This window comes from Littorina saxatilis, linkage group LG5 (genome assembly GCF_037325665.1).
Source record: "Littorina saxatilis isolate snail1 linkage group LG5, US_GU_Lsax_2.0, whole genome shotgun sequence".
In the NCBI taxonomy this organism is placed as follows: Eukaryota; Metazoa; Mollusca; class Gastropoda; order Littorinimorpha; family Littorinidae; genus Littorina; species Littorina saxatilis.
The window spans coordinates 56,496,137-56,512,963 of record NC_090249.1 but is presented as its reverse complement, the minus strand read 5'-3'; the positions used below and the strand labels follow the sequence as shown (position 1 = coordinate 56,512,963).

The following is a 16,827-nucleotide window of genomic DNA, read 5'->3' as shown; positions in this document are numbered from 1 at the left end:
GCGTTTTAGAAATTTCATAAACAATCTGCTGACAGCTGTGAACCTCAACCACTTCGGAAGTCGCTGAGTATGACTGTTATCTCTTTTCTCCGCAGCAGACGACAATTTTGGTAAGTTTCTTCGATTAATACGAAAGTTGTTTGTCATTGAGTGTAATGCCGACGCCGATTGTCGAGTAGTTCGATTGATTCTTTTCTAATTCTAGACGAAAGACTATCGATCCTTGGGCTTGGGACCCGTTTTTCTGGTTTCTCTCATTCGTGCCAGAATGATTCTTAACAATTGACTGATATTGTGATAACGAAGACATTCTAGGTTTGTTAGTGGAATGTTGTTTGACATGTAGCCAACTCTTGTTATGCGTTGGGACGAGACGGAGAACCATGGTGTACAAAGAACATCCTTGCATGACGTTCAAAAACCACGTCTTCGGGACATCATTACAAATTATAGTGACAATGAAGTAAGATGAAGCTTGGCATGGGTAACAAAACCTCGTCTGAAAGAACCTGTATTAACAATAACATTCATTTGCGTATTGTTTGTATCATGAATTCTTATACCAGGCTAAGCGCTTGTCATGTTCTCAAATATGTACTCACTTGCTCAACTCAAGACATAGTGATCGAATTGTCACCTGGCCGGTGTTGTACTGAAATGCATGAATCGACTCAACAGGTATTATGAAAATGTTATGTATTATCCTGATCTCAGAAGACATTTTTGATTTTCATTCACACACGCATGCATACAGGGAAGGAAAAGTAAGCATACACAACATCATCAGTTAATACAAGATTTCTCAAACACAAAAAGATAACTTTCCCTTACCGTATTCCAGATTCACACAACACCATCACAACACAACCCTCTCAGCGGAAGGACACAGGACGACAAATCCAATACACAAAATTGATTAAGGTCTACAACTCTGAACTCACAAAACTGAATGATAGCTCACCATATAAAAATAAGAAACTGAAAAGCACATGCAAAAACACGCTAAACAAACAAAACAACTTCACGAGACTGCTTGATCAAGGCTGAACTCGCAAAGCTGAGACAAAAAAAAAACACACACAAAAAACGAAAGTAAAGGACGTTTCACAATAGAGATGAGCAACAAACAACAAACTTGTCCACCTGTCATGAATCACTTAAACAAACAGTACAACCGAATACAAAAAAGAGAGTTCAAAACCCGATTTAAAAAAGAGGCCCTGCTCGGACAGGCACATATAGTATACATGCTTGCATAAAATACAAAGAATCAAATTTTTTCGCAGCGCAGCACAGTGCACAGTCAAAACACGCAAACAAACACATACAAGTTACAACAGACAAATGCTCACTACAAGCACACATGCACACACACACACATTTTTGTTTCGCATACATTTCTTTAATTATTTACGTGGAAACCCCAAGCAGCAACAGTCAGCATAGTTGATAAAAATGTCACAGATTAAGTTAAATTTTCTTCTTTTTGTAACAATACTTCTGAAATTGTGTTTTTATATCTTAATCTATATATATTAATTATTATTTATTTACCGTTAGTTTGTGCTGAAACTAAAAGACTTCATTTTTCTTCTTACAACAAACAAAACAAAGGCAAGCCACTTTAACAGCAAGGCATTCATTGGCAATGTCATACATACGGCAGAGTTAAATTACCTTGTTGTCCAAAGATTGTTGTTGCTAGTTTAGTAAACACCTGGGTATGCCCATGTTCATTTGATACTCATTTCTAACTTTGGTCATGAACTCGGGCTCCCTCTATCTCTATCTTATATTTAGAAAAAATACTGCAAAGGTAAGCCAAAGCCAATGGGTGCACCTATTCAGGACTGGTGTCCTGATGATGAACTTGCCCAAAATCTGTTACACTTACAGTGAACTCTGGGTTTTGATATTTTAAACTGATTCAGTGTGTCCTGTCTGTTTAACCCTGCTCAAAGCGCTGTTATTGTTGTAGGGGGGGGGGGGGGGGACGATTTCATTTTTAAATTCTTTTTTTTTCTCTTCTTTTTCTCACTCATCTGAGATGACACTAAAGTTAGTGCCCTTTGTCATCATTTTTTGTCCTTCAGTTTTGAGCCGGTGTTTTTTGTTTGAAACCCACCCCCCCTCCCCCCTTGGATCCACCCCTGCAGTGTATATGAGTGTGGTGTCTGTGTAATTGTGTGTTTAAATGATAACAAATATGCTGTGGTGTTCAAAATACATGTATAGAGGTCTTCTTTATTACTGCTGTCAATAAGACTGTGATATACTACCTCTCATTGCAAGCAGCCTGTGTATACCGAGTCATGGAATTGCAGGATAAAACAGTAATAATTCTGTGAAAAAGTACTTGTAATGCTACAAACTGATGATGTGACTCACTACATCCTAAAATAAGTCACGAACACAGAAAGCATAACTGACATTTGAATGCTCCAGCACAACACTGCTGTTCGGAATCATAAATGAATCATGGTAAAAATAATGGATGCCTGCATTTGTTTAATTTTTTGCTTGTCGAAACAATGCTGATTGTGCGGAATAACGAGATAATGTCAAATACTCAGATATAAGCAGCAGACAGCCTGTTAAATACCCAACTGTATCCCCTAAGTGTACATCATCAAGGGTAATGTAAACTGAGGAAACAAGGATGATGAGAATTATATACAGTGGGACCTGTCTGTAACAGCCACCCAAGGGACTGACCAGGAGTGGTCACTGTAGACAGGTGGTCAGTGTGGACAGGTGGTCAGTGTGGACAGGTGGTCAGTGTGGACAGGTGGTCACTGTGGACAGGTGGTCACTATGGACAGGTTTTCACTGTGGACAGGTGGTCACTATGGACAGGTGGTCACTGTGGACAGGTGGTCACTGTAGACAGGTGGTCACTGTGGACAGGTGGTCACTGTGGACAGGTGGTCACTGTGGACAGGTGGTCACTGTGGACAGGTGGTCACTGTGGACAGGTGGTCACTGTGGACAGGTGGTCACTATGGAAGGGAGAAAACTCATCTGGGATCCTTTGGGATGATCATTTTGTCTGACGGGCGAGGTGGTAAGACGTCGGCCTCCTAATCGGGAGGTCGTGTGTTCGAATCCCGGTCGCTGCCGCCTGGTGGGTTAAGAGTGGAGATTTTTCCGATCTCTCAGGTCAACTTATGTGCAGACCTGCTAGTGACTTAACCCCCTTCGTGTGTACACGCAAGCACAAGACCAAGTGCGCACGGAAAAGATCCTGTAATCCATGTCAGAGTTCGGTGGGTTATAGTAAACACGAAAATACCCAGCATGCCTCCCCCGAAATCGGTGTATGCTGCCTGAATGGCGGGGTAAAAACGGTCATAAACGTAAATGCATCCACTCGTGCTAAAAACTTGAGTGAACGTGGGAGTCTGAGCCCATGAATGAAGAAGAAGAAGAAGAAGAAGAAGATCATTTTGTAATTTTCGAGACGTGGTTGCAAGGGCAGGGTTGCCTGGACCTAAGATGAAAATTCTATCCCGTCATTTTGGTTTTATCCTGTTCTGTAGTCTTTCGCAATGTTTACACAGCAGTGCAGATTACTCGCAATAAACATGGAGTTGTGAAATTGCTACACTTCTGCTCTTTCGATTAGCGTCAGCACTAAAGAAAACAAACCAGCAGTGATATTGTACTGACAGTAAGTCAAAAGACAAGTCGCGTAAGGCGAAATTACAACATTTAAGTCACGCTGTCGAACTAACAGAATGAAACTGAACTCACTGCATTTTTACAGCAAGAGCGTATACTCGTAGCATCGTCAGTCCACCGCTCGATGCACAGGCAGTGAAATTGACAAGAAGAGCGGGGTAAACTAAATGTAAAAAGTAGCAGAAGAGACACATGTGTCTGTGTGGCGCTCAGTGTCAAAGTTAAACTATAGGTTGAACAGTGAACAGTGTGCATGCAGGGCCGGATAATACTGATAGTAATAATTTAGGAAACTAGGAGTTCCTGATTTGAATGTTTTTTTTCTTCCTGACAGATTTCCTCTTGAAGAAGAAAATATAAGGATCATCTCTAAACATCAAGCTTAAATGTGACTGATGTAATCACAATGCTTAAAGGTGGTCGCCTACATTTTTTGCTTTTTTTCAATAATCTTATGGTTAGATTTCGCTAAAAAGTTATGTCAGATGATGAATGAACTATGGGGAAAAAAGTTATAGGAAAAAAAAATATGTAAAAAAAGATTTTATTTTTGGGTAGCGGGACTCACGCTTCCAATATTTTGTTTTCTGTTTGCTGAGAACATGTGCTTTAAAAATACCGACCAATCAAATTCATGTCACTATGCTTATAGCCACGCCCAAACAAGTGCAGCAACAGTTTGACACTGGAGCGCTGTCCACGCTTTTTTTAAACGCACGAAATGCACGGGATTTGAGAGGAGTTTTGCGCTTGGCATTTTCCAAATAAGGATATCCTGCTATGAGTACTACGCTGGAATACTACAAAGAATTTTCAAACGGCTACACTGGCTTCGTCTTTCCTGATCGAAAGGGGGTGTATTGTTGATATTTGTAGATAATAGACTGCATTTTAATGGTCAAATGGCGATTTCGGTATAAAAATGTAGACAAGGACCTTTAAGTACAAGGAGGAATTAAATATAGTCCCAATAGAAAACCATAGCCAGGACAATATGTGAAGCATTACATTTTGCACACTATTGTTTGTGCATGAATACATGTGATATCTGTTCATGCACATCTATAAAAGTTTTAAAAAAAATACCTCTCTCTCTCTCTCTCTCTCTCTCTCTCTCTCTCTCTCTCTCTCTCTCTCTCTCTCTCTCTCTCTCTCTCTCTCTCTCTCTCTGTAGACTTAACCCCCTTTTTGCCATTCATCAATACAACAATGTCCATAGACCTTAGGGATGCATGTACAGTGATTATATATATATATATATAAATGTTGCAATACATACCAGTACTCGTGGCTGACACACCTCAGTCTTGCCTCAACACTCGACCGGAAAACATGGATGGAAATACCCTTGATTGTTGCTCAATAGCTTTGTAGTTCACACTCTCATTGAAATTGCTCAATACACCTTTACACCTGTGTTGACTTTATTATCACTCAGGCTAAAACTCTGTGTTGTACGATGCACAGATGTTTGCTTTTTTGTAATCAATCGATCAAATATAAATAAAACTCTCTCTCGTGCATGAGCTCTTGAAATCGGCCTGGGGAAATTTGAACGGCCGTTGCCTGCGCTACATTCAGCGTATTGCACTTCAGATCAATTTTTAAAGAAAACTTCTTTTTTTTTGTAGTTTGAACAGCAGCAACAAAAACACTTTTAGAAATTTGAGTGTTATCTTAGCAACATGGCTGTTTTCTCCCTTTCTCATTTTTAATATCGTGACTAGGAAGGGGCGTGTAAACAGATTAACTTTTACATATGGTTGAACCTGATGGGCCGGTAATTAAACTAAGAGTGTAACATTACAAAAGCTTCTTTGTGAGCATACTATAGCATTGTCTGACTTGATCGTGAACTTTTTTAGGCTTTGAAAATGTGTCATAACTATATACCTGTGATTGAGACTTATACAGTGTTGAAGGGAAAATAAGAGGTTACATTATGAATGATCAGTGAGGACTGGATAGTGCACATTTCTGAAGATAAAGAGACCGAACTGTTGTCCACAGTCTCTGGATTTGGTCTTGGCTTTTTCAATGGAGGAAAGTGTTTTTTGTGTACATATTCTCTTTAGTTATATGGACGAAAGGCATAATGAGGATAGTGCGTGTGTGTTCTGTAAAATGATGTGTGTGTTATAACTTTAATTATGCTATTAAAAAGTACATACGTTTTTGCAATTTTGCAGTGCCCTAGAGTACCGTAAAAGGGGCACCAACGTGTGTGCATACATCTCTGTGTCTGTTTATTACACCCCCGGTATAGGGGTGTGTATAGGTTTCGCTCGATGTGTTTGTGGGTTTGTGTGTTTGTGTTCGCATATAGATCTCAAGAATGAACGGACCGATCGTCACCAAACTTGGTGAACAGGTTCTATACATTCCTGAGACGGTCCTTACAAAAATTGGGACCAGTCAAACACACGGTTAGGGAGTTATTGGTGGATTAAGATTCTACAAGGACTTATAGAGTAACATTCATGGTCAAAGGGAAATAACCTTCTCAGTTGGTGGCAGTGAAAATGGTTATTTCCCTTTGACCAACGGGGGTGTTTTTCCTACCTCGAAGGAATTTCTTGTTTCTTTAGTATTTCACATTATTACAACTTATGTTTATTGAGTATGATACAGTATCACATTATTATGACTACCTATTTTTTTCTTTTGCAGCACACGAACATTGACCAGCACGATGCAGCCGTGATGCGGCTACAAGAGCGGGTGGGGCCCAAGCTGGGTTCGAACCCAGTGCCCCTCGAGCCCTTCGGACACCAGGTGGCAGGCCAGGCCTCTATGCTGGCAGTGGACACCACCACCGTGTGTAAACCGCTGATACCTCGCGAGCACCACCTCTACCGCACTCTGCCTCCCCAGCTGCTGCCTTTTACGCCACAGTATAAAGGTACAGTGGGACTCCTCTTTTAAACCGCAACACGGTGGCCTAGTGGTAAGGCGTCCGCCCAATGAGCGGGAGGTCGTGGGTTCGAACCCCGGCCGGGTCATACCTAAGACTTTAAAATTGGCAATCTAGTGGCTGCTCCGCCTGGCGTCTGGCATTATGGGGTTAGTGCTAGGACTGGTTGATCCGGTGTCAGAATAAGGCCAAAAAGAAAAATATGTCTGTTTCCGGTAACATCGCCAAAAAAAATAGGGTCGGTCGGTGTTTTTATTTTTTCTTACGTTTTGTTAACGTCTTTTTACGGGGTTTTTTTCTTTTTTTTCCCGGCGTCATTGGCCGCCATGTTTTTTTCGCGTGACGACGGAAACGGGAGGTAAGTCTCTTCGATTGTGAAGTCTCATCGACCGATTACCTCCCGTTTTTATTTTTTTATTTTTTTATTTTTGGTGCGAAAAGCGAAAAAAAACTTAAGGGTCGGCGCTTAAAAGTAGGGTCGGTCGGGTTACCGGAAACAGACATATTTTTCTTTTGGGCCTAATGTGACTGGGTGAGACATGAAGCCTGTGCTGCGACTTCTGTCTTGTGTGTGGCGCACGTTAAATGTCAAAGCAGCACCGCCCTGATATCACCCTTCGTGGTCGGCTGGGCGTTAAGCAAACAAACAAACAAAAAAACAAACAAAAACCCCTCTTTTAAGACCTCAGAAAATGGGGTCTTAATTATTGTACTTTGCACTGTGAAAAATGTGTTGTCATCACTCATTCCCCATATCAAACACTTCAAATAATGTGACTGTGATCATTTTCATCCATCTCAGTATAGAATGGAAGAGCTGCGTGCACTTCTTGAGCATGTGAAATAATGCTCAGTGCACTTTGAAATCAGTTCCAGATAACTCTAGTTCTGTCTGGCTGTAATATTTGAGTGCTTCTCTCCCTTTGTTCAGTTGCCATCACAGTAATCTAGCGCATTTTCATGTCTGTGTAGCTAGACTAATGCACATTCTCATAAAGATTAATCTCCAATCATTTTTCCGTGCAGGAGTGCTGTACGTTCAGCTGGAAGAGGAGGAGGATGGACACCTCAGGCTGTGGGGGTATCGTCCAGAGACTTCCGACGACAACAGCACGGCCCAGGAAGCCAGCACCAAAGGCACCCCAGTTCCGGCACCAAGCATGGAGGAGCAGGAGAACGGGAGGGAGGATAACGGGAGGGAGGAGGACCGAGATCTCAATCCGCTGGATTGGAGCAGTGGGGCGTCGACGCCAGTTTCGTCTGGCAGTGAACTGGACATGCCGTCGGCTGTGGAAGCCGAGCAGACCGGTCAGCCCTCCAGGCCTTCAACTGGGTAAGCTGCACATGTTTTCTTCTGGTTTGAGAGTTGAAACTGAGACTGGGCTTCCTTTTCTTAGATTTTTTTTGGTTTCAAATTGAAGATTGATGATTGGTCAATTTATGATAATATTGTGTGTAGTACTCAGTCTGAAGTGTGAATGTTACTGTGAGTCATAATTAAAGGACACAAGGATTAAAATTTCCAGTGTAGCTCTTATTTTTGCAAGTGTGTATGTTATTGTCTATGCATGTGCTTTCTTATAAACTGTTTGATTTTTGTCTTCAGTTGAATGACAGGCATGAAAGTTCAGCAGTGCAAAGAAGTGTTTTTTACTTTGGATTTTGATGGAATCATTCTGACACAACCATCATCGAACGCTGAAGAAGAAGAAGATGGAATAATTCTCTTCTGCAACAAATCTCAGTTCTACTTGAAATGTACAATTTAACAAAGAATATACCTTTTTGTTCATGACGGACCACTGGGTCCATGTTCTGTAAATGTAACGTTTTGTTTTGTCAAAAATGAAACGTTCCAATAACCTACAATTGTTTTTTGTTTTTTGTTGCTGACAGATGCATTGTGCGAGTCAAGCAGGATGGGGAATATGAAGTAAAAGCTGGCGGCACAACAGACAACCGATTTCTTATGGCTTCTGATAATGATGCCAAGACACAGGCGGAAGCGGTGACACAGCCACTGAATCCGTGGGGTTTGAACCTGCACAGACGCCTGCTTGACAAGATGAGAAAATCTTCTATGCCTTCTGCCGCTGGTTGTCGTATCCTTGAAATGATCGGGTGTATATGTAGAGTAGCTGACCATGGCGGTTTTGAAATGATCAGGTGTATATATGTAAAGTAGCTGACCATGGCGGTTTTGAAATGATCAGGTGTATATATGTAAAGTAGCTGACCATGGCGGTTTTGAAATGATCGGGTGTATATTGTAAAGTAGCTGACCATGGTGGTTTTGAAATGATCAGGTGTATATATGTAAAGTTAGCTGACCATGGTGGTTTTGAAATGATCAGGTGTATATATGTAAAGTAGCTGACCATGGCGGTTTTGAAATGATCAGGTGTATATATGTAAAGTAGCTGACCATGGCGGTTTTGAAATGATCAGGTGTATATATGTAAAGTAGCTGACCATGGCGGTTTTGAAATGATCAGGTGTATATATGTAAAGTTAGCTGACCATGGTGGTTTTGAAATGATCAGGTGTATATATGTAAGATAGCTGACCATGGTGGTTTTGAAATGATCAGGTGTATATATGTAAAGTAGCTGACCATGGTGGTTTTGAAATGATCAGGTATATGTAAAGTAGCTGACCATGGCGGTTTTGAAATGATCAGGTGTATATATGTAAAGTTAGCTGACCATGGTGGTTTTGAAATGATCAGGTGTATATATGTAAAGTTAGCTGACCATGGTGGTTTTGAAATGATCCGGTGTATATATGTAAAGTAGCTGACCATGGTGGTTTTTAAATGATCGGGTGTATATGTAAAGTAGCTGACCATGGCGGTTTTGAAATGATCAGGTGTATATATGTAAAGTAGCTGACCATGGCGGTTTTGAAATGATCAGGTGTATATATATGTAAAGTAGCTGACCATGGTGGTTTTGAAATAATCAGGTGTCTAAGTAAAGGAGCTTAAAATGGCTGTATTTTTTTTTAGCCTGTGTAAATTCCTTCTCCTGTAAGCGATTGTGTTCACCACCACCATCTGTTCAGACTTTCATTCTTAGTAAGAGCATGCTTCAGCTTAAACATGGGGGATGTCAATGATTCTGAATCTTAAGTCAAACAAGGGAAGTAATGGAATGTTTGACAGACCTATGTCTACTAACTGACTGAAGCTGTTTCCCTTAACCGTATACCAGCGTTCTTAACCCTGGAGAACGTTGTGGCTCGTTTTACACGACCTTGCATACTTGACCTGAAGGTCGGTTCTCGTCTCCACGGTGACGATGCCAGCCAGAAGAAGATTGCCAGCCAGTCTCACAAGTGCAACATTACCACGTCAAGAACTCTAGGCTTGCGTCTGTGTGGCATGCAGGTTGGTGGTTGTCATTCAGATTAGCAATAAATTGTATGCCTGTGTGTGCTTCAGACTGTTAGTGTTGTCATTCAGATTAGCAATAAATTGTATGCCTGTGTGTGCTTCAGACTGTTAGTGTTGTCATTCAGATTAGCAATAAATTGTATGCCTGTGTAGTAAAAGGCTATATCTCTAATTTGCGAGAAACTGACATTTTTCTGCAGGTTTACAAAGAAACCACATGTAGGAGCCTATAATAGATACTGAAAGCTGTTACATGTATCTCTCTGTAGGTTTAACCACAAAACCACATGTTGGAGCCTATAATAAATACTAAAAGCTGTTATCTCTTTCTGTAGGTTTACCAAAAACACACATATAGGAGCCTATAATTCATACTAAAAGCTGTTATCTCTTTCTGTAGGTTTACCAAAAACACACATATAGGAGCCTATAATTCATACTAAAAGCTGTTATCTCTTTCTGTAGGTTTACCAAAAAAACACATATAGGAGCCTATAATTCATACTAAAAGCTCATCTCTTTCTGTAAGTTTACCAAAAAAACACATATAGGAGCCTATAATTCATACTAAAAGCTCATATCTCTTTCTGCAGGTTTACCAAGACACCACATGTTGGAGCCTATAATAAATACTAAAAGCTGTTATCTCTTTCTGTAAGTTTACCAAAAAAACACATATAGGAGCCTATAATTCATACTAAAAGCTGTTATCTCTTTCTGTAGGTTTACCAAAAACACACATATAGGAGCCTATAATTCATACTAAAAGCTGTTATCTCTTTCTGTAGGTTTACCAAAAACACACATATAGGAGCCTATAATTCATACTAAAAGCTGTTATCTCTTTCTGTAGGTTTACCAAAAACACACATATAGGAGCCTATAATTCATACTAAAAGCTCATATGTCTTTCTGCAGGTTTACCAAGACACCACGGGAGCCTACAAGAGCCTGGACAAGTACTACGGACGGACGCTGACCGAGGAAACTTTCTACCACGTTCTTCGTGACTTCCTCCACAACGGGCAAGAGCTGCGGGTGGAGCTTCTCGGACCCATTCTGGCTCGCCTGAACGCTCTCCTCACCTGCCTCAAAAAACTCAAATCCTTCAGGTTCTATGCCAGCTCCTTGCTCATCATGTACGATGGGTTGAGTCCCAGCCGTGAGCACAACTCAGTGAGTGAGAAGGACACGTCCAAGACAAAAGACAGCGATGCAAATAAAATGGTGAGAGAGAGTCGTACGGAACAAGGAGCGCAGACTCAGTCCAAACTCGCCAAAGTTAAAGGTGATTCGTTATTGAGTGAGACATCGTACAGTCCGAGCCAGGCAAGCTCGACGGACACGGTTGTTCCTTCGTCTTCTTCGCAGGCTTCCACCTCCACCATCACGGACAGTTCACCTAGGCGTGACAACGGGCCCAGCTGCCAGTTTAGCGTCAACGGAAACGCGGTCTCCGAAGCTGTGGTGGATGTACGCATGATCGACTTCGCTCACACCACACACAGGGGTTTCCATGACGATGCGATCCAACACGAAGGGCCCGACAGGGACTATTTATGGGGACTGCAGAATCTAATCGACCTGTTCTCACAGCTAAAGGCGGAATACAGTTGATTGGTGTTGTTTTCTTGAGACGGACGGGTGTCTGGGAACAGGTTTTGGCTGTTTTAACAATTTAGGTGCTACTTCAGATTTGTGAATGAAAGCTGGGTGTGAGAACAAGTAAGGTTTCCTGTCTTGTTGCCTTGAAATGACCCTGTTAAATTAGGCATTACAGTGTTCTAGATCGAACGTGTAGCAAAGACCTGTACGTGTACGTGTAGATATTGCATCACCCGTGACTCATTTTCTTCTCCAATGTTCCAAATGCATACGTTGTTTTGCTCCCACCAAGACTGCAGATCTTGGCAAACGGGTGACGTAAAAACTAGATTTGATGACGTTACCTGTACACGTTCCCGTACACATCCTGAAAAGTGCTGATCTAGATCTTGCTATTGAACAACCAAGCACTGATTTAACAGAGAAAACTATTTATTTGCTGTGTCATTGTGTTTACAACAGTAATTTATAAAAAATCAGTTCTGCTCTAATTAAGCAGATGTTTTTAAAGGAAACAGTTAACTGGCTACTGCAGCTTTCTCATTGTTTAACTGTCAGGGGATTGAACTGTCTGTTGGCTACTGTACATGAGCTGATTTTTCTTTTCAAGAGAAAGTCAGTTAGCAGTTTCAAAGATACTTCCTACTTTATTTACAGAGGTTATGAACAGAGAATGTGAGAACACAGGGTCTTAAAAGGGAGGGAGACTTAAATTGGGGGGTGGGGGGGGGTCTTAAAAGGGGGGCGCCACTGTAGTGTATCCCAGAAATGCCTTCTGTAAGGAAAAAACAACCTGCTGCATATTAGACAGTTCCTGCCTCAAGTTACTAGTTTGAAAAAAAAGGTGTACAGTGGCTGGCTCTGCTGTTTTCAAGGGGAAGTTGTTTGTTTCTACAGTGTTTGTTTCTTTAGGCCAAAAAAAAAAAATTGTCTGTTTCTGGTCACCCGACCGACCCTAAATTTCGGCGCCGACCCTAAACTTTTTTTTTCCAAACTCAAAAAAAAAATTTTTTTTTTTGGTGGTAAAGGACAGGGTGAGAAAATGAACAACAATAACGTGTGAAAACGAAAGTCCGCTGACGATTTGTAAATGTGTTGAGTGTCTTGTCTCTATGTATAGTGAATCCAGTCTCTTTGCGCGATTTTTAAAGTTAGTTTTATTGGTCTACATTTGGGGTAAAAAAAAATTTTTTTAAAAAAATCCCTACCTACCGACCCTATTTTTTTTAGCCATGTTACCAGAAACAGACAATTTTTTTGGGTGGCCTTAGCAATGGAGAATTAATGGATATTTACTGACTTTGCATCACAGATCAGAGGCATGTTATCGTCCGATTCTTGAAATGTGTAAATGAAATGAACAGTTAAAACAGCCACGCGAATGTGAGATGTTGCATCTAAGAAAACAGTTAAACGGCTTTCATCCCCACTATACCCCCTGCTGAGGAAATGACATGGAATGGTTCAGCGGTTGTTTGAGAATACAGAATAAGTGACACTGGTTTAATTTCTACGTCTTAACTTGACGGCTCACTGGAAATCAGGTAAGAAGCAAACACTTTGCTAATATGCCTCGCTACTCAACTTTGCTCCCAACAGCCCACTCATAGTCATACTTTCCTGGGCAGGGCTTGGGAGCAGAACTGGTTTGTTTGTTTGCCAAGTGTGCTGAGTGTCAGTGGATTTGCCTGGAAGTGTTAATTGCCGACTGTGTTTGCTTCTGTGAAGAAAATGGCAAAATGTATGTGTAACTGAGAGAATGGTTTCCTCGGTGCAATCAAATTGGAATTTGTGTTTAGACACCTCTGCATCTGGTTTTGATCAGCACAACCTGGTGTTTTCTCCAGACCTCTTGTGTGGATTAGAAGGTATTTATGGGCGCCGTTTTTTATGGCCTTTTCAGTATGCCTTTACTTGTGAGCCTAATGGAAGCAGAAGGCTGCCACATATCATGTCAGGTATTGCAAATGATGTCTGTGTTTCTCCATCAGCTGATTTTCCAGTCTGACATTATTGGGCATTGACTGCATGTACTATATATAGTCCCTTCTTCCTCTTCTTAAGCCTTGTAGGTTGTAGAGTTTTGCATTTTCTTAACAGTCTTAATTAAGTTAATAGATTTTTCTCAATCTTTCTCCGCCTGGTTATTTCTTCAAGTTGTTTGAGGGACGACGAATCTGGCATTTGTTTCCTTAGCTAGATGTGCTCGGAAACTTTTGACAGGTGGACTTTTTATCTGTGTATATTTTAGATTTCACTTGTAATGAGATATATCTTACATTGCTTTGCTTCTTCAAGTAGTTGCTAGAACAGCTTATGGACATTATTTTACCTGACTAGATGTGCTGAGAAAGTTTTTACAGATGAACTGTCATCTGTGTATACTTCAGATCTCATCTTTCCTCCGAAAGCGGCGTATGGCTGCCTAAATGGCGGGGTAAAAACGGTCATACACGTAAAAGGCGTGGGAGTTTCAGCCCATGAACGAACAAACAAACAAACAAGATCTCATCTTAAATGTTGATATCTCGAGAAATGCATATATGGCATGGCTGTGAAACGACAACTATGGACTGGTGCAGAAAACACATCGCATGCTGTAAGGCCACAAAAAAAAATTGTCTGTTTCTGGTCACCCGACCGACCCTAAATTTCGGCGCCGACCCTAAACTTTTTTTTTCCAAACTCCAAGGATCACAAGTTCAATGCACTCCCAACTGTGCTACTGAGGCCCCAGCCTTCTACTAAAATTCCCATTTGTCCAAGCTCAAGATGTAAGATGTCTCAAGTCTTCTTTTCTGTTTCATCATGGAAATATCAGACCAGGTAAACAAAGAAAAACATGTCATACTCTTTCAGTCTTTGTCACAGATTTGTAAATGTGTTGAGTGTCTTGTCTCTATGTATAGTGAATCCAGTCTCTTTGCGCGATTTTTAAAGTTAGTTTTATTGGTCTACATTTGGGGTAAAAAAACTAAAAAATAAAAAAAAAATAAAAAAAATCCCTACCTACCTACCCTATTTTTTTTAGCCATGTTACCAGAAACAGACAATTTTTTTTTTTTTTTGCCTAATGCTGGTGGAGTGTGCACCTGTGTATACATGTACACGTCTAATGTGTGATGTTGCAAACTCAGGACCATAAACAGAAGAGAAAAAGGCTGTTGATGAAGTTGGGCTATCTTTATTTCCTCATCTAAATATATGCTTTTGTGGGCATGAATTTTAGTACTTACAATGAGTAACTGTCTCATCAATTAGTATACATTTTGGCATTGTTTATATACCTGATTATTGCACTTGTTTGATTCTGACACAGGATGAGAAGAAGTATGATTATTATCAATCCTACTTATTTGTACACTGCATCCATTTATATATTCAATCGCTATTGTCATACTGCCACCTTGTTTTGGAAAGTTAACCGAAAACAGTTAATTTTCTTGACCAATAAAGACTGTCATTACTGACAATTTGGAACAGAGCTGTGCTGTTTGTCTGCAAATTCCATGCCAATTCGCTTCAGTGTTTGTGATTTTTGGTTTTAATCCATTTTTTCACATTAAACGATGTTTTCTGGGAACTTCAATTTCACTTGTTCAGGTGCTGACTGACAGTTTCATGTTAATTCATTGGGATTTATTCTTTCACTCGCATCTGTTTCTTCGCATGACATAGTCTTTTGCCTGTTGTTGAATACGTGCATCCCTCTTTTTCAATAATTTTTGTATAGCACCGTGATACAGCACCAAAGTGTTGCATGACATTGTATGTGCCTTCTTGGGTGCAGACACGTGGACTGATTCCTTGTGCACATACATTTGTGATAATTACATTGACCTGGACATTACTGTGTTTGTCACTCTATGTGAAGTCATGTTCCCTTACACAGACTCTGTAGCGCATCACCAAACTTGGATTATATGCAGGTACAGTAGTCATAGCTTCTTTGAAGTAGCCAGTAGCAAATGTCCACGGGATAAGAATGCCTTCTGGGTGTTGTACAGTTCTAAAAATGTGTTTTCTTGTCAAATTCTTGTGATTACATGAACATTAATCACAAATATGCGTTATAAGTACCTTTTTCTCTAACAGTTGTAGACTAGACAGGCATTATTTTTTACTCACATGCGAAGCAAAAGTGAGTCTATGTACTCACCCGAGTCGTCCGTCCGTCCGTCCGTCCCCCCCGTCCGTCCGGACGTCCGTCCGGAAAACTTTAACGTTGGATATTTCTTGGACACTATTCAGTCTATCAGTACCAAATTTGGTAAGATGGTGTATGATGACAAGGCCCCAAAAAACATACATAGCATCTTGACCTTGCTTCAAGGTCAAGGTCGCAGGGGCCATAAATGTTGTCTAAAAAACAGCTATTTTTCTCTGAAGTTTTTGAGATTGAATACCTCACCTATATATGATATATATAGGGCAAAGTAAGCCCCATCTTTTGATACCAGTTTGGTTTACCTTGCTTCAAGGTCAAGGTCACAGGAGCTCTTCAAAGTTGGATTGTATACATATTTTGAAGTGACCTTGACCCTGAACTATGGAAGATAACTGTTTCAAACTTAAAAATTATGTGGGGCACATGTTATGCTTTCATCATGAGACACATTTGGTCACATATGATCAAGGTCAAGGTCACTTTGACCCTTATGAAATGTGACCAAAATAAGGTAGTGAACCACTAAAAGTGACCATATCTCATGGTAGAAAGAGCCAATAAGCACCATTGTACTTCCTATGTCTTGAATTAACAGCTTTGTGTTGCATGACCTTGGATGACCTTGACCTTGGGTCAAGGTCACATGTATTTTGGTAGGAAAAATGTGTAAAGCAGTTCTTAGTGTATGATGTCATTGCTAGGTTTAGTTATTTGACCTTGACCCTGAAGGTCAAGGTCATGTAAAGGTCGAGGTCAAGCATGTGAGTCGTATGGGCTTTGCTCTTCTTGTTCAAATAAAACTATTAATTTGAAAGTCCTAGCTCTGAATTTTGTAAATCTTTTTCAAAGTCATTCCGGACTGCATCTGTAACTTTGCACATTGCAAAATGGCCATTCCTTCTGGGGTTTTTGTCTGTAAGTTTCTCACATGACAGTTTCATACTTTCAAAGTGCAGACTGTAGAAAAATAGCAGGTTCACACTTTTTTTAACATTTAATAGAAATGCACTACTTTCTGCTTTTTCTCCCAAACTTATTGCACTAGTATAGAGAGGGAGAGAGAGA

General features: G+C 40.6%; 1 protein-coding gene and 1 long non-coding RNA gene across 2 annotated transcripts; both read left to right on the top strand.

Annotated features, from left to right (window-relative positions):
- LOC138967493 (inositol hexakisphosphate kinase 1-like) lies at nt 1-12,296 on the top strand. Its single transcript, XM_070340055.1, has 6 exons — nt 1-110; nt 6,352-6,583; nt 7,622-7,928; nt 8,492-8,697; nt 9,808-9,983; nt 10,908-12,296. The coding sequence occupies exons 2-6, from the start codon at nt 6,385-6,387 to the stop codon at nt 11,604-11,606; spliced, it is 1,587 nt and encodes a 528-aa protein (XP_070196156.1). The 5' UTR covers nt 1-110; nt 6,352-6,384; the 3' UTR covers nt 11,607-12,296.
- A 34-nt stretch (nt 12,297-12,330) lies between these two features.
- Nucleotides 12,331-16,827, top strand: LOC138967503 (uncharacterized). Its single transcript, XR_011455981.1, has 2 exons — nt 12,331-16,428; nt 16,515-16,827. It is a non-coding gene; the product is annotated as an uncharacterized lncRNA (long non-coding RNA).

Bases quoted from the DNA above. Each gene is read 5' to 3' on its own strand.
- LOC138967493 (XM_070340055.1), top strand. From the start codon at position 6,385: ATGCGGCTACAAGAGCGGGTGGGGCCCAAGCTGGGTTCGAACCCAGTG. The intron at 6,584-7,621 runs GTACAGTGGGAC...TTTTCCGTGCAG, and splicing joins TTTTACGCCACAGTATAAAG to GAGTGCTGTACGTTCAGCTG. The intron at 9,984-10,907 runs GTTGGTGGTTGT...GTCTTTCTGCAG, and splicing joins TGCGTCTGTGTGGCATGCAG to GTTTACCAAGACACCACGGG.